Source organism: Neolamprologus multifasciatus, chromosome 1 (genome assembly GCF_963576455.1).
Source record: "Neolamprologus multifasciatus chromosome 1, fNeoMul1.2, whole genome shotgun sequence".
NCBI classification, from domain to species: Eukaryota; Metazoa; Chordata; class Actinopteri; order Cichliformes; family Cichlidae; genus Neolamprologus; species Neolamprologus multifasciatus.
The window spans coordinates 25,288,614-25,310,883 of record NC_140439.1 but is presented as its reverse complement, the minus strand read 5'-3'; the positions used below and the strand labels follow the sequence as shown (position 1 = coordinate 25,310,883).

The following is a 22,270-nucleotide window of genomic DNA, read 5'->3' as shown; positions in this document are numbered from 1 at the left end:
ATAGAAAAAATGTCATTCTGTAACAGATTTCAATGACACATTTGATTGGATTTGGGATAAATGGAAGCATATTTTTTCAAGGCGACCTGAATTTGTTTAAACCTCTGTAATCCTGTATATGTTAACTAGTTGGTACACCCATTTGTTTACTTTTGATTATTCTTGTTCATACAGGTTGTTTTATTTTATGTTCCTTTTTTTAATGTATATTTTTGTCTTTGATAAATTCTAATGAAAAGAAAGAAAAAGTGAGGGGCATCCTGCACTGACTGGTATTCTTCACCATCCTGCAGACCTACCTTGTGACTGGTTCAGGTTCTCCACCCTGTGGTAGCACAGTGTATTGTGTGTACTCTGGTCATGTTACCCTTAACTGATTGAAAAACTGCTGTAAAGACAAGACACATGAGATCACACAAATCAAGCAGTAAAAATGATTTAGTAAAAAAGCCTTTATGCATTACTAACTATTTACACTGGTCAATAAGACCTAAGTCTAGAAAAGAGAAACAAAGATTATTAAGCAAGAAAAGGAGTCAAAAACCTGTTTTCATATTTGTTCTAATTTTAGAATAGAAAATCTAGAAAATCTTAGCTGCCATAGGCATTCAGCTTTTTACAAGACAGATCAATGAAACAGGTGCATTTACTATAGATATAGCATTCAGAATAATAAAAGTCATAAAACAATATTTATCTACAAACATAAAGAACAGTACAAAAGAAAATAAGTAAGTTCCACGAGAAAACTGTTAGGAAGATAAAAAGGAAAGAAGATATGACAGGCATGAACATTTCTACATAGACAATCAGTGCATGTGTACATATTAAACTGCCTCAACACCTTTCTGGAGTTAGTGCTTTGTTTTCTTGAGCAACCTGAAGAGAACAACACCTAGGAAGTAATTTAATGTTATAAAGTTCTGGCAGAAAAACATTTACCAGTAAATGTGACTCACAGCCCTGCGAACCCAAAAGGAAAAGTGCATTTTAGGAAGGAGTATACCTTTAAAATAAGCGTGTCTTTAAAGATCCGTGTACCTTTACAAACATGGATCGTTAACATTTTGTGATGTACATGTGTGTGTTTCTAAGTGGAAGGCTGTGTACGTGCAAGTCCAGGCTGATCTACTGAACGTGACAGTTGTCTCCTTGCTGCGTTTGTTCTCTTAGTTGTTTTTCTGGTGTCTTCCGAGAACTCGGGGAACACTTCCTGTTGGCAGTGTCTGTTGAGGGACTCTGCAGAGGTATGGGCCCCAAACCCTGAGGGGGAAAAAAAAGTACATGACAGATGAAAGAGTGAATAAGTGAATCAGAAAGTAGGATTTATGCTGCAGGACGATTCCATGCCTCCCATTTGTGTGTTAAAAGTGATTAGACTGAAAATTATTGACAGAGAAGGAATCAATGTTAGAAGACACACGGATCAAAACGTAAAGAAGACTTTTATATGTTATAACTTATTTTGAGCAGCCACCTATCCCAATGGTGGCATCACCATATAGATAAGTACTTTTACCGCAAAAGCACTTTTTTAGAAATTGTGACTTATTACAATGCATGCTTCTATTATTGTGTCGCTGATATAAAATGTGTGCAGATTCGTTTAAAACTATGTTATTTCCCACGATACAAACAGATATAATAGTGGTTACAGAAGAAATTGTGCTATAATGAAAATGTGTTTTCAAATGGTTACTCTTTGAATGGGTGTAAAATTGATCTGGTTCCATTTTTTAAAAGAGCTTGAATGTGTTTTTCAGTAATGAGCTGAAAGTACTGGGAAAAAAAATTTCTGAATAAAAAAGCACCAAATGTCATCCCACTCCTTCAAGGGGCTATAACTCAGTAAATTTCCATAATATGAAGGTAAAATTTGACATGGACTCATTAAACATACCAAATATATAAAGGGTGGGAACTTAATTCAGATTCAGTTGATTTCATATGGTATGACCCTTGAGTCACACTTCAGTTACTCTGATACTGTGGTGTACAGCAGAGGCTCAGTAAAGCAGGGGAAATCCTTTCGCTTTTAACAATTTGACCTGAAATCTTTACAGTCTTTTAATCTCCTGCTGCTTCACTGACCTGACGTGATGTGACAACAACTTGAAGGAGACGAGGGGGGGCCGGACATTCTGTGGCCATATTAGGGGCCACTGCAACCTAAATTATACACATAATGACCCTTGGTGGAAGATTCTCGTTTCTCCCACTCTGGCCTCCCTGTCCACTTTCTTGGATGCCAATGATGTCAGTAGAAATGACACACCAAGTTTAAATTTGCTTTTTTTTTTTTTTTTTTTAAATCCATCATTACATTTTGTTCTTTATTAACTGTGACATCCACACTGTATCTAAAAGTTCAGCTGATGTCCGACAATTAGAGGTTCTTAAAGCTCCTTACAGATAATAAGCTGCAGTGACGAACACTTTTCACATTATTCATCACATTATTCAACTTCGCCTGTTTACAGTGCATTAATATACCATGTGGCGTCAATACCAGAGTAGAGACACAATAAAGTGCCCATTGAGAGTATGGCTTGTGAAACTAACTAAAGGAAACAAGTAGCAAAAAACAGAGCACCGTGCTGTGTCTGTAAAAAAATAGAGAGATTCCTGAATTACTCACCTTGCCATCAGATGCAGTTTGTTTGGCAGCCAGTCGAGGGCTGCAGCGCCTCACTGTGGTTCTCCTGATGATGAAAGGACTGGCCTCCCCCAGAGGAATATCAGCAAAACCTAAGGAACAAATAATGATTTTATTTCACTGCACAGAGAATAAATGTATACATGAATACTGATTTTTGTTTCTGTTGTGTAACTGCACATGTGCTTACTCAGCTAATTGAAAGACACACACACACACACACACACACACACACACACACACACACACACACACACACACAAACTATTTAAATACAAGGATAAAGCTGTAGGATCTCTGTAACAAAGCAGAGCACACTTTCGGCCACTAACCTCTCTGTACCAACTCAGGAAGTCCCTCTGGTCTGAACTCTTCATCTTCCTGTTCAGGTCTTGATTTGGGTGTGGTTGTGGCGTTGGCTTTGATCCTCTTTGTCACATTGTGTAGGGCCTCCTGGGCGCTGTCTCGATTGCTGATGTCACAGTGACCTCGTTTCCCTGAGCCCGGGGGAGATCTCTGAGTAGTCGAAGGAGCAATGTTTTCGGTATTGTTGTCGATTTTTATTTCCTGATGTCTGGTGGAAGACTTCCTCCCTGAACGCTGGTGGCTTTCGGTGTTGCTGGAGTGGCTGTCATTAGCGTTTTGGCTAGCACCAATCAGCTCCAGTCGGGTTTTCAGTGCCTCGTTGGTCTTTTCCAGTTTGTGAACCTCAAGCATCAGGCTGCAGTATTTCTCCATGCTCTCATCTGCCTCTTTGCTTTTCTCCTCCAGAAGTTTGTTCACTTCTTCCAACTCAGTCTTCATCTCCTCCAGCTCTTTAACCTTCTCCTCTAATTCCTTTCTCTTTCCATCAAGTGCAGCGCTAAGTTTGTTCACCTCTTGGTCTTTTTCTTGAGACGCCATCAATCTTTCTTCAGCCTCTGTCATCTTCTGCTCCAAGGCTGACTTTAGGTTTTCCACTTCTTCCTTTAGTTTCTCTGCCTCCTTCCTCAGCTGGGTCAGCTCAGTCTGCCCTTCCTCACTGCTCTTCCCTGCCCCTGAAACATAAATGTACCCCATATTCAAAACAAATTAAAACACTTCATGAAAACTGTCAGAAAAGAAAGCAACATGAAAGGGAAATCTTCACTGTGATAACCTTAACAAATATTAAAACAAGCTTTAAAACTTGTTGGCATTTACGTTAATATAAGCAAAAGGCTGTCAGTAGCACAGATAATTACACCTTTGAACTACAGCCTACCAACAACAGACTTAAAAACAGATTCAAACAGCCAGAGTTTCATAGGTCATACACTTAAGAAACAATCCATCACCTCGAGACATCGACTAATCTGCATATACACACAAAACAGATGAGGGAAAAAGTGTTAAGAGTTAAATTCAAGCCATTAAACAAGAATAAAAAGGACTGCTATAATAAAATCAAAAACTGTATTTAACTTTAAGGGTTTGATCAATGTAAGGACAACTTTAACCTTTATCTGACAATAAAAGCCTGAACACATAACAGAAAACACAAAGGTAAATCTGTTACATGGATGCACACCTGAGCCGTTTAACATCATTTCTTTCTCCTGCTCCAGCTGTTTGCAGGTCTTCATCCAAAGACTCATCTTGCTCAGGGCAGAGTTTTTGTCTTTAGTCAGACGAGCTGCACACGATGTTAGCTCCGAGACCTGGAGGGGACGGAGAGATTAAGGCGAAGAAAAATTTTCATATGCAGTGTTATCATACAAATGTCAGTTCCAAACATTTTTGGCTCATCTTTTTCATACAATACTGGATATTTTTAGATTTAAAAACTGACATCTGCTTGAGTGATTGCAAACCTGTCTGGACAGAGAGTTGTATTTTAGATAAGGGTGAGAATTTAACGTGTTAATTGCAATTAATTAATTAACAAAAATAATGCATTTAATCACACTTGCATTCCAAGCAAAGGGGAACTTTTGTCAATGCACAATTTCCTGGTATACCAATTACACTGATACACATAGCTAGCTGTTGCTAGGATTGATTGGAGGCAAATCTCATTTCAATAGACTACCCACAGATACCTTGATAAAAGCATGGTTTTGTGCCAACTGTACAAAAAGAAGTTCTTCTGTTATGGTACCATCTTAATGCACAACATGTCGCAGCGGGCACAAAAACTGTGGGAGCTGTTAGCGCTACCAGTTCGAGTACCAACAAAAGGTGTTGCCAGCCCAAACTTGATGAAATGACTGGCTTTAGGGCCAAAATTAGTAAGTCAACATCGGACAAACTTACAAATTCTCTCGCAAAATGGATTGCTTTGGACTGTAGACCACTATCAGTGGTAGAAGATAGGGAGATAGAAAATGTGCTACAGATTCAGATAAGGAAGCCCTGAGTTTGTACAGAGCAGAATCCACCATCAGCGAGACAGACTCCCCGCTGCAGTGGTGGTCCAGTCGAGCAGGGACCCACCCACAGCTGTCTGTCCTGCATGTATTTGATTAGTCCTGCCACTTCTGTCCCATGTGACAGACTGTTCTTACTTGCAGGTCACATAGTAACAAAAAAGAGAGCTGCCTTGAGCTCTGAAAGTGTGAACAGGCTAGTTTGTCTAAGTTACTGGCTGAAAGAGACGGACATTTAATAAGCATATTGTGAGTCCAATAAGTTTGTAATTTTTTTGCACTAAAATGTTGGAGGATGATCACACTGTTTTAGCCTAATGTACAAAGTAATTTTTCTAAGATTACTCAGAGTTTAAAAGGTAAAGCTGTTCAAATAAGCTTTTATGTTTCTGTGCTGTTTTGTTAAGAGAAACTGCACTTTATGTTGAAATTAATATTATTATTTAAAGACAATACCATTTTGAAAATGTACTAAAAATAACACTTTATTTTTAAGTCTGCTAAATTTTGGCCAGGGATGGGTTTTTTTTCTCAGTTTTGCAGTGAAATGCAGTTTAAATGCTTTTTTCCCCATAAATTAAAAGAGCTTGAGTTTACAATATTCATGTCCATGTCTATTATTTATTCTGTTTCCCATTAAAAACCCTTTAAAATTACAATAAAATTTGCGCTTTGGGGCAAATTTTCTTGTGCGATTAAATGTGATTAATTAATTACAAAGCCTCTAATTAATTCGATTAATTCTTTTAATCGAGCCCCACCCCTAATTTTAGAGTGTTTCAACCTCTAAACAAGGAACATAGAGTGAGTACTACCAGTCCTTTTTTCTTCCATTTTATTGTGACCTAAATAAATCTGGGTATTTCTCTCCATATACCTGTTCACTGAGTTGTGAGACGGACACTTTGTGTGTTTCCAGCTCCTTCTCCATAGAGGTCACTGCTGTCTTAAGATGCTCGTGCTCTTCAGCGAGTTTCTCCTTCTCTTGTTCCAGTGAAAGCAGAGCTGAAGACAGGTTCTTTTTCTCTTCTTCCATCAAAGACACAGAAGACTTCAGTTCCTGTTTTTCAGCTTCTATCTTTTGCTTTTCCTCCCTCTCTCTCTCCTTCTCTTGATTTAAGAAAGAGAGCTTTTGCTGCAAGTCGTGCTTCTCTTTATCTAACAAGGAGAGACTCGACTGAAGCTCTTCTCTCTCGCTGGCTAACGCACTTCTCCCCTGATCTAATCTCTCCTTTTCATCTTCTACAGATAACAGAGAGGAGCGCAGCTGATCTCTCTCTTGTTCTAATGATAAAAGAGCTGTGCGCAGTTCTTCTTTTTCCTGTACAAGTCGTCCATTTTCTCCCTCGATCTGTTCTTTCTCTGCCATAACAGAGGAGACGGATCTTTCCAAGGCCTGCTTCTGATCTCTGTCCTCCTCCTTCTCTTTTTCTAAAACCTCCATCTTGTCCCCAGTAGTTTTTATGAGTGTTTTAAGCTCTTGTATTTCTTCTTCCAGAGCTTCAGTTTGGGTCCTCAGGCTGTTTCTTTCTGTCTCCCACTCCTCTCCATGAGAGCGGAGCTTCTCTCCTTCTGTCTGTGACTCCTGTAGTGAACTCAGCAGATGTTTTTTCTCCTCCTCTAACTGCACCAGGAGAGCCTGCATCCTCTCTTTCTCTGCTTCCCCTTCTGTGCCCTTTTGTTCAAGTGAAATTTCTCTTTGCCGAGAGGCTTGCAGCTGTGCTTGAAGGTCATCCAACACTCTAATCTGTCTCTCTGCTTCCCCTTTCATCTCTTTCTCCAGTTCTTCTAATCTGCATTTCTGTCTTTCCTCTTCCTCCTTTCTTTCTGCCTCTGCCTTCTCCAGTCCTCTCTCCAGCTCCTCCTTAGCTGCCTTCAGTTCCTCGATTTCTCTGTTTTTTATTTCCAGCTGTCTCTCCATGTGTTCTTTCTCAGATCTCAAACTTTCCAGAGTGGTAGAGAGTTCTGAGATTTTAGCACTAAGCTCTTTTTTCTCTTCCTCCACCTGAAGCAAGAAAGACAAAGGCAGGAGAAGCAGATTAACAGTCTGTTTGGATTGCAGTCACATTTTATAATTAGAAGAGAAAATCATCACAGATAGAGGGAAAAAGTCTTAATACAAGGTTACCATTCTCCTTTCCTCCTCCAGCTCAGCTTTAGCCGTTTCCGCCTGCGGGAAAGCGCAGCAGAATCGGATGTAAGTCAGCATTAGTAAGATATAATCATATATTTTTTTGACTGTTTGTGAGACTAAATACCTGCAGCACTGCTTCTTCTAAACTTTGCTCTACATCTTCCTTCTCTCGCTCCAGGGAATCAATGCGATCTTGCAGTGAGTCAGACTTTCTCTGGGCGGCTGCAAGGATACAGTCACATTTAGACCCAAACATAACAAAACTGTGGAGGTTATATAATTTACACTTTTCTTTCCATCAGGAACAAAAGTGTTAAGAGTCACCTTTAAGGAGCTCTCCCATCTTCTTTTTCTTCTTCTCATCCGACTCAATGCGGACTTGGAGTTTTTCGATACCAGTTCTCATCTGCTGGACCTCATCTTGGGTGGAATTCAGGCGAGAGGCAATCTCTCCTTTCTCTAATAAAGACGACTCTAAAGACTGGGAAAGGCGAAACACTTCTCCCTCTAAAGCCTGAGGTGGGAATCAGGAGGGGAAAAAACAAGTGGAGTTATGACCAAATGCTTTTGACTCCACTTCCCACATACAGTGACATACTTCATAATACACTTCCTCCTCACCTTTATCTTTCCAGCCATGGACTCTGTGTTTTGACTGGAGGAACTGTGGTCCTCCTTTATCTGGTTAAGATGGCCAATCAGCTCCTCTCTTTCTCCACAGTGCTGGGAGATTGTCTGCTCTAGCTCTTTAACTTGCTCCACCAGCTTCATGTGAAGGAAAATAGATGAAGTTTTAGTAGGAAAAAACAAAAAACACAACAAAAATGCCCCCCCAAACATAAATAATCTGTTTAAAAGAAAAGTAATTTAACTTATCGTAAGTTTCATAAGGATCTAGCATAAATCAGACCTGAGAATCTATTCAAACCTACAGGAGAGGATTAGGTGATCATTGCTTCGATCTGATTCAGCTGGCTAAAACAAGTCTTGTCACTGTTAGATGCATCCATATAAGTCAAAAGTCGTAACTGGGGCGTAACCATGTCTAACCAGTCTCCCCTTCTGTGGAAATTTCCATGTGTACCTGTTGCCTCTCTGTCTTCAGTTTGTTTGTGCTGCTTTGCAGGGCTTCATACTCCTTCCTTCCTGCTCTGATGTCATCCTCCAGGATGGAAATCAGGTTTCTTGTGTCACAATTATTTTTCTCCAGACTGTGAACTTTCTCCCTCCACTGGCTCAAGGATTGGCTCAACTCATCTCGCTCTTCCGTGCAAGACACCAGTTCAGATCTCAGCTGAGCTGTCTGCAGATATAAGATTTATAAGTACCTTTGGGTATTCTGCAAGATGAAAGCTTACAACAACAGAAGACAACAAGCTTACAACAGAACATAGACCAAAGCTTTGGTCTACATTTCTGCACAAGGGGAAACTGAAGGGGATTTGAGAGCAAATTCTGTTTTAGCTTATTTTATTTTTTTGGTCCCCAAAAGGTTCACATAAATTTGGCCTTTAAATACACAGTATTGTGTTGTTTTAGCTTGTAGGCTTTGCTCACCTCAGTGATGAGTGTTTCTATCTTTTGCTCCATGCCTGAAAAAGTCCTCCTCTGAGTCTCCATCTCACCCTTCAGTCTGGCCCCCTCAGCCTGCATAGTCTCCAGTTCAGACTCCATTCCCAGGATGTGCTGTTCCAGGTTAGCTTTCTCCGAGCGAACCCTCTTAAGCTCGCTCTCTTGCTGAAGAAACTTCTCATCCCATCCACCTACAGAACCAAGCAAAAACAACCTTTAATCTAATAGCATGACCTTAAATGGAAACTCTCAGGGGTATCTTTACTTCTGAGAGTTGTGGTGATTTTTCTAATATAAAGTAAGGGAAAAAGAAACCTTTGGCCATCTCAAGTCCTTCCAGCATCTCCATAACATCAGTCAGCTGGCACTTAGTGGTTTGTAGCTGTAGAGTTAAAGTTTCCTTCTCCTCGGACAGCTGGGTCAGCTAAATATGAGCACATGGTATTAACATAAAAGAAACACAAAAAACTGGTTCCATTATTTGACAAATCTTCATCCTACCTCATGAGAAAGATTTTTCTTTGAATCCAAAGCAATTTTCAGCTGACAGGATGCACTGTGGGCTTCTTCCTCTGCAGCATGAACTTTCTGCTCCAGGTTTTGAACCTGGACTTCCAGTTCAGAGGTCAGCTCCTTTCTCAGTTCCAGGTCAGAGCTCAGCAGGTCAAACTCTGAGCGCAGAGTCTCAAGTTCCGTGTCTTGTTTTCTGATCATTTCCTTGTAACGTTCAAGTTCATCATTTACCAGGGATGACTCTGTTGATGGACAGATGTGTCTGAATGCCATTTGAATATTTATATTCAGCCTAAGCTGAATAAGCATTTGTTATTTTATTCCATAAACAAAAGAAAAATGCATTCAAATAAGGACAAACCTAAACGAAGTATGAACTCAATGCAAAACAATAAATAATAAATAAACAAAACAGTTTTTAGATATTTGATTTACTCACCAAACGATTTTGTGTCTCTTTTCTCACTGAAAGAGGAAGGTTGTGGAGACACGTCATAGATTACAGGCTCATCTACAAGAACATCTCTGGAGTTGGAGCTTTCTTCAGAAACCTGTACAAAATAAATAAAAATAATGAAAACATCGCTCCATTATGAACCTCGTGTATTCCCAAAGAAATTAACAATTTTCCTAACAATCTGAATATACAACAGACAACGATACAACATATTAACAAAGAATCCCCAGGCAAATATTAATGATGCAACATGCACGACTGAAGGAAAAGTCATTGTAATAACTTGGTTATTACAGTGACTATTACAGTGGTTTTAACCTGTTCAGGAAGTAGCTCCGCCTCCTCATTCGTCTTTGTTTCCTCTACATCTGCTACAAACGCCTCCCCATCCTCCTCTGACTGTTCCTGCGTCACCTCCTGCTCGGTGGCGTCCATCTTAAAGACCAGCTTGGCCTCGCTAACATGACAGAGGGGAGGTTAGCTTTGTTTTTCATTGCATACAAACAGTCAACACAAAACAGAAGGCGGCATAAAACTCACTGCACCTGAAAGCATCAGCAAATTCAGTCGGTTCAGACACCATAAGTTCCTCCTCTACTGGAAGGGACTCCGAACTGGTGCAGAGGCTTGAATTAACTGCTGGTTCTACCTGACTCTCGGCTGCTGCTTCAGCTGGGTAAACTAAACAGATAAATATAAATATATGTACTCAAGGAAAGTGGAAATCTGTTTTTTTATGAAGGAAATAAAAACATTTCCTCACTCACCATCAGTTTCTGCCTCCTCCATGTTGTTTCTGTCTGCTGGGCTCTTGAATTCTGACAGCTGCTGAATGAGGCTGTGCTGCTGGCCCACTTGTTCCAGCAGTGATTCATACTGTTGCTTAAACACAGTCAGCTCCTTCTGCAAGCCCGCCAGCTTCTGGTGCAGTTCAGCCTGCTCTGCTGTAAACCGCTCGCTCCTGTGACACAAAATAAAACACACTGTGATTTCAGCCATTATATAGATAGCAGAGCACAGTTCAAAAGCTAATACAAACTTCAAAGCAGACACATCATATAGACATACTGCTCTTTATTCGTCGCCTCAGTCCTCTCCTCCATCAGCTCAAGCTGCTCCTTCAGTCTCTGGCGCTCTTGTTCTGAGGTCAGCAGGGAGTGCTGGATGCACTCGTTCTCCTCTCTGAGAGAAGCAACTCCATCTCCATTGTCCTTTATGAGTTCCTGTAACTGCAGCTTCTCCTCAGTTATTTGATTCACATTAGACTGTAGTTTGATGTTTTCTTCAGAGAGTTGATTATAGCTCAATTCCAGCTGAACCTTTTCCTCTACTACTTGATTCAATTTAGTAACCAGGTCATTTTTCTCAGAAGTTAATGCACGTTTTTCATCTGCAAGTTGAACATTTTCTTCTTTTGTCTTTTTCAGGATATCATCTAACTGGGCTTTTGCTTCAGTGAGCTGACTAAGGGCAGATTCAGCCTCATGTTTCCGAGCAGTGATTTCATTAATCTTGGCTTCTGTTTGCTGCTTTTCCTCAGTTACCTGTTCAATATTAGACTGCAGTTTTTTGTTCTCCTCAGACAGTGCGTCTACAGTGACTTGGAGCAGTTTCTTTTCTGCATTTACGTGCACCATTTCACCTTCGACTTGCTCTTTGTCGTTCATTAGCTGTTTCAGAGAAGTCTCGAGGTTGTTTTTCTCCTGGAGAAGCTGATTTAGACTGCTCTCTTTGTCCTGAATGGTTTCCCTGAGAGTTGTCTCCAGCTTTTCGTTGTCTTGTGTCATCTGACTGAGTTTAGCCTCTAATGTAGCAACACTCTCTTCCAGTTCGTGACGTCGGATAGCTTCCTCTTCCAGACGAGTTATTTCACAGGTTCTCTCAAATAACTCCTCCTTAGCTGTGACATACTTTGACTCCAAGAGAGAATTCTGCGACTGGACCTCATCTAAGCGGGCTTCCAAGACAGAGACCTGAAAATTGAGCCACTGATTAGTGAAAGCATGCTGATGACAAAGACAGAAGACAACAGCGAATCAGCAAACACTGTGTGTGAGTGAAGCACTTTTGAGAAGAACAATTATCCAACCTGGGCTCTGCCCTCATCCAGCATGGCCTCCATTTCAGACATCTGGGTCTGGCTCTGAGCAAGCATGGCCTCCAGTGACTCTATAGTTCCTTTAAGCTGCTCCACCTGACTGTCAAAGGAGGTCATGGCTGTCTCGTTGTCCTCCAAGTCCATCTGGAGCATCTCTAGCTGAACCTTAATTGTTTGGAGGGGGATAATTAATAACTCAGAAGATGCAACTAAAAAATTTGCTACACTATCCAACAGTACACTTTCTTTGTGTCTAAGAATATTGTAATAAACAAGAACATAAACAGAAACACATTTGGCACCAACCTTGATTTTATTCATGGCGACCACCTTCTCCTTCAGGAGTTCTGAGGTTTTGGTCTGTTCTGCCTCAGCTTTATTCAGCTTTTCCTTCAGATCTTTTATGGTGCTGTCTCTCTCTTCCAAGCCGCGTGACGCTGCAGACAGGGTCGCCTTCATGGTCCGGATCTCCTCCCGACGTGAACTCGACTCTGCTTTGGCAGCACTGACTGATTTCTTTGTGGCTTCGAGCTGTTCGTCAAGGCTCTTCTCTTTTTTGAGGAAGTTTTCAATCTCCAAAGCATGACGCTCTGACTCTTTACCCATCTTCTCTGTGAGATCTTTTACTTCATTCTCCAAAGCAGAGATAAGATTCATCTTCTCGGCCAGAGTGCTCTCCAGGTTAGACTTAATTTCTATAGTGGAGGAGTGATTCTCCTCAAGAGCTTGTAGTGACTTCTTAAGGTCAGCGTTGGACTGAGTGGCTACATCCAGTTCATTCTTCAAGACTGGAAGCTTCTCCGCTGCATCTTTGTTCACATCCACCTTTTCTTCTAAGGATGAAATCTGCTCCAGGAGGCTGTTGATCTTCTCGGTCTGATTGTGCTGAATGATCTTAATTAAAAAGAAGGTTTCATTTATATTTGGTAAGAAATAATAGGCAAGTAAATAAATTAAATATGAACATAATTAAAATATCCATAACTAACCAGACAACAAAGCAAAGATTTTTAGATTTTACCTCTGATTCTTTCTTCAAATCTTGAATTGCATTTTCCAGCTCAGCTTTTTGTTTCTCCACAGACGATATCTGAACTTCAGCTTCTCTGAGCTGCTTCTCCGTCTCCTCTGTTTGTTTCTGCTGATCACTGAGGTCCATTTCTAATTGTTTGAGTTCTTCTGATTTTTTGTTGTACATCCGAATTTGTTCCTCTTCCTGCTCTGTCATTGTCTTAATTTGTTTCTGCAGCTCTGCTCCCAGTTGCTCCTGGACCTTCAGGAACTGCTCTAAGGAACTGATCTAAGAGGAAGAAGAAGAGGAGGACAACTAATTTAAAAAAGCAGTAACAACACAATTACACCAAATGCTCAGCAAACAGTTTTTATTGTGATTAAATGTACTACTAAATGTAGGAAAGCAAAAACTACTTAATATCTTAATATATGCAGAAATATATCATAGCATCACCTAAAGCCTCATAACTGGATTTCACGCAACTACTTCCTGTCCATACAGTGGATACAGACACCAGTTGGACGGTGGTTTGAGTTCAGGCCTGTTGATATGGCAAAGTGTCCTTTCCAAAGTGACAAGATAAAAATAACCCAAAAAGCAACCAAAGGCAGACTAGCACAGGTCAGATTTTACTCTAGAGAAGTCTTATTTTCCTGTTTAATTCTCCTGCACTTTTCTGTTTCCCAACTTTATTCACTTATTGCAGTAAAAGTTTGAGAATAAATAGAAGTCTCTTAAAAAAAAGCAAGTAAAGCAGACCTGGTTTTTGGTGAGCAGCAGCTCCTGCTGGGCCTCCTCTAACTGCAGCTTGATGCGCTCAGTCTCCTCAGCCTTTGCTGAAACACGTTCTTCACACTGCTTTAGGAGGTCTGCCTTCTCCTCTGCTAACCTACGTGAAATTACAAATCAAAGACAGAGAATAGACATTAAAACCAAAGCTCAGCTGATATTGTCAGCAGTTACTGGACATTCCATATGGAATGGGCGTTAATGAATATATACATATTCAGGACATAATGCTGAAAAAAATGCAGGTAGATGGTGTCAACACAGCTTGTCCAGAAAAGCAGCTCTGACTCAGTGTTTTGCACTCTGACCACCTGTAGCATGGTACATATCACAACTGAGCAGATGGAAGGTGTGAGTCAAACAGTGTTTTCATGTCTTCATGCAACTTGCTTCTAAAAACAGTGTTGGAAAGTTAATATGCCACGACGTTCGTTGCTGTCTTTCTCACAGTGTTTTCTTCTATATTATACCAAAACTAGGACAGGACATAATGTGTCATTCCACAGCTCTACCTTATTTCAATGATCATAGTTTTTAACAATATTGCACGAAAAAAATCCCACCTGGCATTTTGCTCCTCCTGCTGTGCAATTGTCTGAGCAAGGCTTTCCCTCAGCTGGCTGATCTCAGCCCTCCCCAGCTGTACCAGGTGCTCTTTGGAGCGGACCAGATCACAGGTTGCCTTGTGCTCATCCTGCAGGTCAGTGTTTATCCTCTCAGCGAGTTCGGCTCGAGTGATTTCCTTCTGCAAACGCAACTCCAGATCTTTGACCTAGTTAAGTTGTTAAAAAAAATGAAATCGTATTAAGAAAGATTCAGCAAGTGCTGACAATGGATTTTACTAGTTTATGTACTCCTTTATATCGAGTACAGTTATTAAAATTACTAATAATTAGAAAGTTTTTTTATTAGAAAAACTAATAAAAAAACTTTATGGGTTTGCTGTGTTGTTACCAGAACGAAAATATGAAGCACGGTGCACAGCACATCAGTGGATTACAAAAGAGAGAGATACGCTATATTTTTGTATTACCACTTTCAAAATGTCACTTTCCTATAGGGATGGGTATCGAAAACCGGTTCTTGTTGAGAACCGGTTCCCAGTGTTTCAATTCCTTGGAATTGTTTGCCATTTTTGCAAACGATTCCCTTATCGATTCCAGTCGCCCCGAATGACGTCACCACGTTGCGGAGCGTCATTTACTTGGCAGGAAACACGGCGCCTAAGCGGCTCAAACGCTCAAAAGTTTGGTTTTGCTTTACGAGAATGGATGACAACAGGGCAACTTGCAATACTTGCAAAGTAGATATTTCATTTAAGGGAGGAAACACTACAAATATACAAAAGCATTTGCTCACAAAACACACGATGACCTTAAATGAATGTCGTGTTTTTAATTCCGCTCCGGACTCGTGAATCTCAACCCAGCAGCAGCGGTAACGTTTGCACGTCCTCTCCCGTTAATGCGGCAGGTAAATAATCAACTAACAGTGCATATTATGTTAGCGCGATCTGCCTTATTACAAAACCTGCCATTACTGTGCATTTAGATGACCATGATGAGAGAGACAGAGTCTGGCTCAGATGCTGGCAGTTTTCACTGCAGTCTACCGTTAGCGTCTCCTTTCAGGCTAGGATAGACGAATGTCACCGAGCAGTGACTAAGTTTGTGGTCAAAGGTTTGCACCCATTTGCCACAGCAGATGATTTTCGGTAAGTGAATGTGTTTAATTTTAGGCAGGGACATTACTGGATATTCTTGTGTAATTGCTACAGAATAATTTATGTTATACTTTGTTATTGCTACAGAAGAATATTTATTTTATTATTTTACATTTACAATTTTTTTTCCTGGGGACCCTGTGACACCCCATTGAAGAGCCGTAGGCTGTGGATCTCTTAAGATCTCACTGTTGGGTTTGTAAGGCCATGTTACTCCTAAATTTCTATCTTGTTCAAAGAGAAGATATAAAACAAAGTTCTAAGCTATTAGACCTTAGTGTTCTCCTTTTTTAAAAAGAATCGATAAGAGAATCGATAAAGAATCGAATCGTTAAACAGAATCGAAAATGGAATCGGAATCGTGAAAATCTTATCAATACCCATCCCTACTTTCCTATAAAACAATTCTCGTAAAAATGGAGCCTAAGAAGCAGCTTTCATTAGGGGTCGGATGTTTGTCCATGATTTATTCCAATAATGGTTGCTAATGAAATTCAAATAAATATTTTAAAGACTATAAAAAATAAATAACTAGAAGTCACCTGTGCTTCAAGCTGAGCCACCTGCACTCCTATGTTCTCCAAGTCTTTAGCATGTTTCTGTCCAGCCTCAGAGAACTGAGACTGAAGCTCCTTGTACTGATGCGCCTTCTCCTCCAGATCTGTGCACTTGTTGAGGAGTTCTCCCTTCAGGGAATCAATGTGAGCAGACAAACTGGCCTTCTCTCCCTCTACACACGTGAGCTTCTTCTGCAGTAATGCCAGAAAATGTATTCAGGGTGAGGGATAATCTACTTCAAGGCTGCTGCTACTGTAGATTTTGTATTGTGGTTATTTTTGACACTAACTAAAAATTTGTTTAATTAAAGCTATTTATCAGAATATCAGCAAAAAAAACTTAATTCTGACACCAGGCAATCGAATTTTCTACTTTTCAGTTTAAACAAGAGTCTAGAAACCACTGCTCCTTACCTGAAGTTCATCATTAGCCTCGTTTAGGGAGCCCAGACTACTCTCCAAGCTGGTAATTTTGTCTGCGAACTCCTTTTGCACAGCTTCAGTTTCATTAATTAAGCTCTCCTTCTCCTTCTTCCAGTCCAGCAGAGCTTGATGTTCTCGTTTCAGTTCCTTACATTCATTCTGACTCGCAGAGAGGTTGGATTTCAACTCTTGGCTCTCCTTTTCTAGCACCGTCACCCTGTTGCTTAGCCTCTCTGACTCTTGTTTCTGTTTCTGGAGTTCATTCTGAGATCTACAGTGAAATTAAACATTTAGAAGGATTAATAACAAAATTTATTATTCCTACTCCACAATGCTGATTATGAAAATTAAATTAGGATTACCTGTCATTTCTGGTCTCTGCATCAGAAAGTGTTTTCTTTAAGTTTTCCTGTTCCCGTGCTGAAGTCTGAGCCTGCTGCTCCAGTTTACACTGAAGTTTCTTCAGCTCCTCTGCCTGCCCTTCAGATTTAGCTAAAGATCCAAAAGACAAATCAGTTTAAGATTAAAATAACCTCAGATTAATTCTCAAGACTAACCGCTACTTCTGACATTCCTAAAACAAATTTACCTTTGAGATCATCTAGCAGTCCCTGGGTACGTTTGAGGCTCTGGTTTGAACTCTTCTTCTCTTCTTCCAGCTGAGAGAGGCGCCTGTTGCTCTGGTCCAACTGGACAGTCATACTGTTCTTCTCTTTCTGCAGCTCCTGGAGGGATGAAGAAATGAGTGGATGACATGAATCCATGGGCTACAATGTTCAGAAGTGCACTAAAAACAGAACTGCAAATTCACAATTACAGCAAACGGATTTCAGCCCACCTCCATTTTCTTGCGGAGGTCCTGCTCTTTGGTCTGACAGGCCTGAAGGCTTTGTTCTGACCTCAGCAGCTTCTGTTTCTGCTCCTCCATCTCCTTCTCCATCTGCTTCTTCTGGAAGCACATCTAAAAAGGAGCAGTGTGATACAAATTAAGGTCAAGGCAATTAAGATACATTAAATACATTTTCTTTAGGGTTGTGACTTTTGCTCCTCTCTGAAAGCCTAAACACACTCAGGATGTGGTGGGGTTTTTTTTCATTACACATCTCTTTTTGTTAACTTAAAAACTGACTACTAAAAATACAACTAAAAACAAAATTAAAGTTGCATCTTCAGAAGTTCATCAAATGCACAACATTCACAAAGTCAGTGAGCACTAATTTTACACGACTCACGCTTATAAAAAGATTTTAATTAAGCCTCGTCCAACAAAATCACCAAGTAGAAATGCTTTTCTGGTGCGATGTTACAAATCTACCTTCTCCATGTCTGCCTGCAGTATGTTGTGGTCTTTTTTGGCCTGTTGGATCTCTTGGGTCAGCTTGGTTCTGGTCTGGTTTAGCTGTTGATCCAAAGCATGATGGGAACTCTGCAGCTGGGCAAGTTCCTACACAAAATATAACAGGTACGAACACAATTCATAAACCAAATTCTAAAAACTTCATTATTAATAAAAATCTTAAAAGACTAAAATATTTCCCACTGTTGTACCTTCTGACTGTCTCTCTCTTGGTCCTTGAGTTTCTGCTCCAGTGCCCGTCTGCAGCTTTCAGCATTGTGCCTCTGGCAACTCATCTCGTCAGTGACTTGTTTTAGTTTCTGCTCAACCGATGAACACTAAAAACAACTCAAGACATTAGACAACTTTGCTAGTGATTAACTTGTGCTCTTTACTGCTAAGCAGAATAGAATAATGTCGCCTACCTTGGACTCGACCTGCTGGTGTCGGTCTGTGGCCTGACTCAGCTCATGTTTAGCCTTGGTCAGGTCTCTGTCCCGCTCGCTGAAGTCTTTGCGGGCCTGGTTCAGCTGCATTTGAAGTTCCTGCAGTTTGGACGCTTGGTTACGAATTTCCTTCTCCTGATTGGCTAAGTTCCTCTCTAGTTCTGACACATGGCCACGCAGCTCTGTTAAAAGAACCACAAAAAAGAAGTGTAAAGCAAAAGTTACTAAACACCGAACAATACCCAACATACTAAAAAAAATACTTTATAACAAAATACCTTGGTTCAAAGTCTTTAGCTGCTCCATCTGTTGAGAGGATCCACTGGGACTTGGTGCTGCTCTGGAAGAGCTCATCCGCTGGCTGGGTTTGATTGGCGTCTCCTCATGGGCGTCCCAAAGGGATGTCCCTCGCCTCTTTAGAGGTGTTTCCATTATGTCCTGAGACTGGCGGCGATGGGCAGAATCCTGCTGTTGCCATGGGAAAATGGAAGACCCGGCTTGTCGGGCAGCAATGTCCTTGTGGTTTACACTGACTGAAGACTGATTCAACAGCTAGAGAAGATGAGAAATATTAAAACTACTAAGAAATAAATGCTCATAATTATAAAAATACATTTATTTATAGCACTTACTTTGACCTGCAAGACTTTGAGTTCACTTTCCAGTCTTTTTCTTTCTTCTACCTCTTGATTGTATTTCTCCTGCAGCTCCTCTAGTCTATTATCTATGGAAGACACACAATTCAAATCCAAAGTAAACTTATTCAGTCATTTAGAAAACAGTGAATCCTTAACAGATGGAGCTTACCAAAAAATGATGTCGGAATGCAAAAATGATTCTATATACATTTTTAGAGACAGAGACACTCTAGAAATAACTGCGATAAGCCTACACCTGAACACAGAAATGTATATTAAAAGAAAAGTGAGAAAAGATAAGTCTGTAAATCAAATGTTTACTTGCTTATAAATAACTAAATAAATGAATAAGAACACAGAATGAATTGCAGACTCCCTGAAGATAAAAACACATTTTAATACCATGCTGTCTGTAGGCTGGGATCGATGCTGGTGTCTGAAAACTCTTCTGTGGAGTGGCGTAGGTCTGCAGCTCACAGGAGGATGATGACAGTGAGGAAGAGCCAGCAGGCTGGGAACGATCCAGTTCATTTTTGTGCCTGAGCAGATATAAGGTGCTCATCAAGGTCTTGATAAATCACTGAATTTGTCACTCTGAGTCATACAACAGCACAGAGACAGACGCATAACTGAACTTACTTCTTGAGCTCCTGTTCGAGTCGTTCAATGGTTTTTCTGCAGGAGTTAAGCTGACCTTCCAGGTAGCTCACCTACGTTTAGGAAGACAATTCAGTTAGACAAAAACATAAGTTGGATATCAGGCTTGTGAGCTTTTCACTTGAGTATCATTTATGCAAATGTGTACTCCCGAGCTGAAAAATAAATCATTCCTCCGTAACATAAGTTGTTTGAAGTTTTATCTTCAGATATAACTTGCTCACAAATAAAAAGGGCAGGACACACTAACAGGAAAACACACTTCAATATGAGCATCTGTAATTACATGTGATGAACAGTGGCTATTAACTAACACCTTTCAGCTTTACTGTTGAATACATGTTAATCTAGATCTGAAACTAGGTTTATCCTGCAGTGATCAAATGCTTCTTCCTCTCATCAGAAACTGACCTGCTGTTCTTTGACTCCAAGATCATGTACAACCTTTTGCCGAGCTTTCTCTAGAGAGTCGCATGACTCTAGTAAAGACTGGTTTTCTCTCTTCAAAGCAGACATCTCTGTACGTTCACTGTCCACCTGGAGAAATAGACTCATATGAGTAGGAGAAGTATTTCTCAAGCTTATTTAAAATGTTTTGATTGGGTATCTTTTCAGATAGATGTGTCAGTTTGTTTCTCACAAAACACATTTGTTCAAGCACTTCTGATAAATGTTGACCTTTTGCTTTTGTTTTTGGAGTGCAGCTTCTAAGGAGTCCAACTGAAACTGCTTTTGTGTCTTCTCCTTCTTCAGTTTATCCAGCTGGACTTCCATCTCCTGGATCTTCTGCAGGGCTTTCCCTGGAAGTCCATCCTTCCACTCCTCCACCGCCCAGCTCATGGCTTAACCTTACTAAAACATATATCCATTTATATAAAAGTAATGAATTGATGACGAGCTGATAAATATACCTAGTTTAAAATTTAAAAACATTTTTAGGGAATCAAGGACTGATACTGGCCTAGCTGACTGACCTATAAGCAAATAATAATATTTACTGGCAGTGACCAATGATCAGATCAACAAATGTTTGCTAATTAATATTTATCTTCCTTCGGTACATATAACAATAACAGCAATATACAAAGAAGAAAAAGCATCAGTTTAGACACGAAAAAGGCTAAATGTCCATTTTAAACATTAGTAGTGCCACAGAAATTCATACCATGCTTTGTTATGCAGACAAAATACATGAGGCTAAAGTCCCTTCAAAGCTGTGTCTTCTTATCAACGCTGACAGTTAAACGCAACTACGTGTAGCTATAACTACGTAAAGTTAACCTCAGATTTTATAACAAGAAATGAGTATTAATAGTTATACCGGTGAAAAGAAAATTACAGCCCATCATCTGACCTGAGCAGGTTTTAGTTTAATATTAAAGATTAGCTAGCTAGAAGCTACTTTACCGAGTTAACGTAGTAAATAATGCCCAATTAAATTACTGAATACAACCACAAAACACGTATTTGAAGTCAATTTATTTAAAAGCTGGATATGATCAAAACATAGCTTACAGTTTCTGTTTAACGTTAGCTTTATGAAGAGCATGCTCTCAGCAAATATGACATCGATATATATTTTTTATTTAAACTGTAAATTATCCAGACAGGGGCTAAAGATTAGTGCAGATTCTATATTCTATATTAGTATATTAGCCAGTTAACTCGAAGTTGAAATAAATCACATAGCAGTAACGACTCAGGCTGGCCGCACTTACTTTGGGCGCGATGCTCCTTTATCAAATTCTCCTACTGTTTGGGTCGCTCTCGTTGAAAAATTCAAAATTCAACAGAGGAAACGGCAAGCCGCGAAGCTCCATGTCCATTGGCTGTCTGTTACGTCGTCAGCTGCACCACGAACGCGGATTGGTTCGGTACTCTTCGTGTCCACAGCGACACCAAGTGGAAGGAGTTTATAAATACTCGCTAAGCGCACGTCCCACTGGTGTCTGAAATACATCTCTTAGCATGAAACACGTTTTTGTTTTTACTTCTGTGTAGAAATTTGCTGCATTCTGAACAAAATGAAGTCGTCCTACAAATGATTCTGATTATGCTGTAAATAAAGTGTTACAGTAGTGTAACCTGCTTGAGATGAATGCATGGACCTGTTCCTCAAATTCATTTTCCAACCTTAGATATATTTTATAAGTGATAAAAAGCAGTTCTGGTCTTGTTAATCTGATTATCAAAATTGAGATCACTGTCCAAAATAATTCCAAGACTCCAGACTTGCTCACTGTGTTTTAGAGAACGGGATAAATATGAACACATTTTTCACAAATAAGAGCAAACATTTTCATCTCACCTCTATTCAGTTTGAAAAGGTTTTGAGACAGTAGTTAATGTTATCAGTGCAGGTTATTAGCTTGAACAGGGGTTAGATCATCAAAGGAAAATTTTAGTACAACTACGTATCATCTCCATAAGAATGGCAGAATATATTATGATTATTTATGACAGTACCATGTAGGAACAAGTAAAGGTTAAAGAGTAATAGACCAAGTACTGACCCTTGAGGAACACCTGTTTAAATAATTTCGGTATATCTAAAACTACTAACATAGACACAGAATCTATTATCCTATAGATGTGATGAAAATCAGCTGAATAATAAAGCCTTTGAGTTAAAATGTCATGGTGAGCAGTGTTGAAGGCAGCAGTGAACAAAGATGACCTGCAGATCAATCACTGTTGATCTTCTGGTCATAAGAGCCGTTTCTGTGCTGTAGTTGGTTCTGAAACCTGACTGGTACTCGTCATATATATTGTGACTTGAAAAGTATCAGTTCAGTTGTTTCTAAACCAAATCTTTTTAAACATGTCACTTAAAAAGGCAAATTCTAAAAGAAATATGTCTAGCAGTATT

At 39.9% G+C, this 22,270-nt stretch overlaps 1 protein-coding gene across 3 annotated transcripts; it reads right to left on the bottom strand.

Annotated features, from left to right (window-relative positions):
- Positions 1 to 437: 437 nt before the first annotated feature.
- On the bottom strand, positions 438 to 21,252 carry cenpf (centromere protein F). 3 transcript variants are annotated; one of them, XM_085166882.1, is made up of 39 exons: positions 21,120 to 21,252; positions 20,080 to 20,253; positions 19,813 to 19,938; positions 19,384 to 19,454; positions 19,147 to 19,283; positions 18,739 to 18,830; positions 18,385 to 18,658; positions 18,086 to 18,288; positions 17,873 to 17,998; positions 17,640 to 17,768; positions 17,163 to 17,285; positions 16,914 to 17,049; positions 16,687 to 16,816; positions 16,316 to 16,595; positions 15,887 to 16,093; positions 14,185 to 14,393; positions 13,592 to 13,721; positions 12,839 to 13,117; positions 12,124 to 12,711; positions 11,878 to 11,982; positions 11,809 to 11,835; positions 10,788 to 11,692; positions 10,487 to 10,680; positions 10,265 to 10,400; positions 10,038 to 10,176; positions 9,702 to 9,813; positions 9,251 to 9,504; positions 9,065 to 9,173; positions 8,735 to 8,940; positions 8,262 to 8,480; positions 7,799 to 7,942; positions 7,502 to 7,691; positions 7,302 to 7,399; positions 7,172 to 7,213; positions 5,921 to 7,048; positions 4,206 to 4,335; positions 2,989 to 3,693; positions 2,639 to 2,748; positions 438 to 1,263 (listed from the first exon to the last, which is right to left on the bottom strand). In XM_085166882.1, exons 2-39 carry the CDS (start codon positions 20,239 to 20,241, stop codon positions 1,129 to 1,131), a joined length of 8,490 nt encoding a protein of 2,829 aa, XP_085023008.1. In that variant the 5' UTR covers positions 20,242 to 20,253; positions 21,120 to 21,252; the 3' UTR covers positions 438 to 1,128. The 3 variants fall into 3 exon arrangements, with proteins under 3 accessions (XP_085023008.1, XP_085022991.1, XP_085022999.1); XM_085166865.1 differs by having other exon boundaries at positions 11,809 to 11,982; XM_085166873.1 differs by having other exon boundaries at positions 11,809 to 11,982; positions 20,080 to 20,249; positions 21,120 to 21,220.
- Positions 21,253 to 22,270: the final 1,018 nt, after the last annotated feature.

Coding starts and splice junctions, on each gene's coding strand:
- cenpf (XM_085166865.1), bottom strand. CDS start 20,241: ATGAGCTGGGCGGTGGAGGAGTGGAAGGATGGACTTCCAGGGAAAGCC. Junction 9,505..9,701: donor AAGAGACACAAAATCGTTTG/GTGAGTAAATCA, acceptor GTCCATCAACAG/AGTCATCCCTGGTAAATGAT. Junction 7,214..7,301: donor TAGAAGAAGCAGTGCTGCAG/GTATTTAGTCTC, acceptor GCTTTCCCGCAG/GCGGAAACGGCTAAAGCTGA.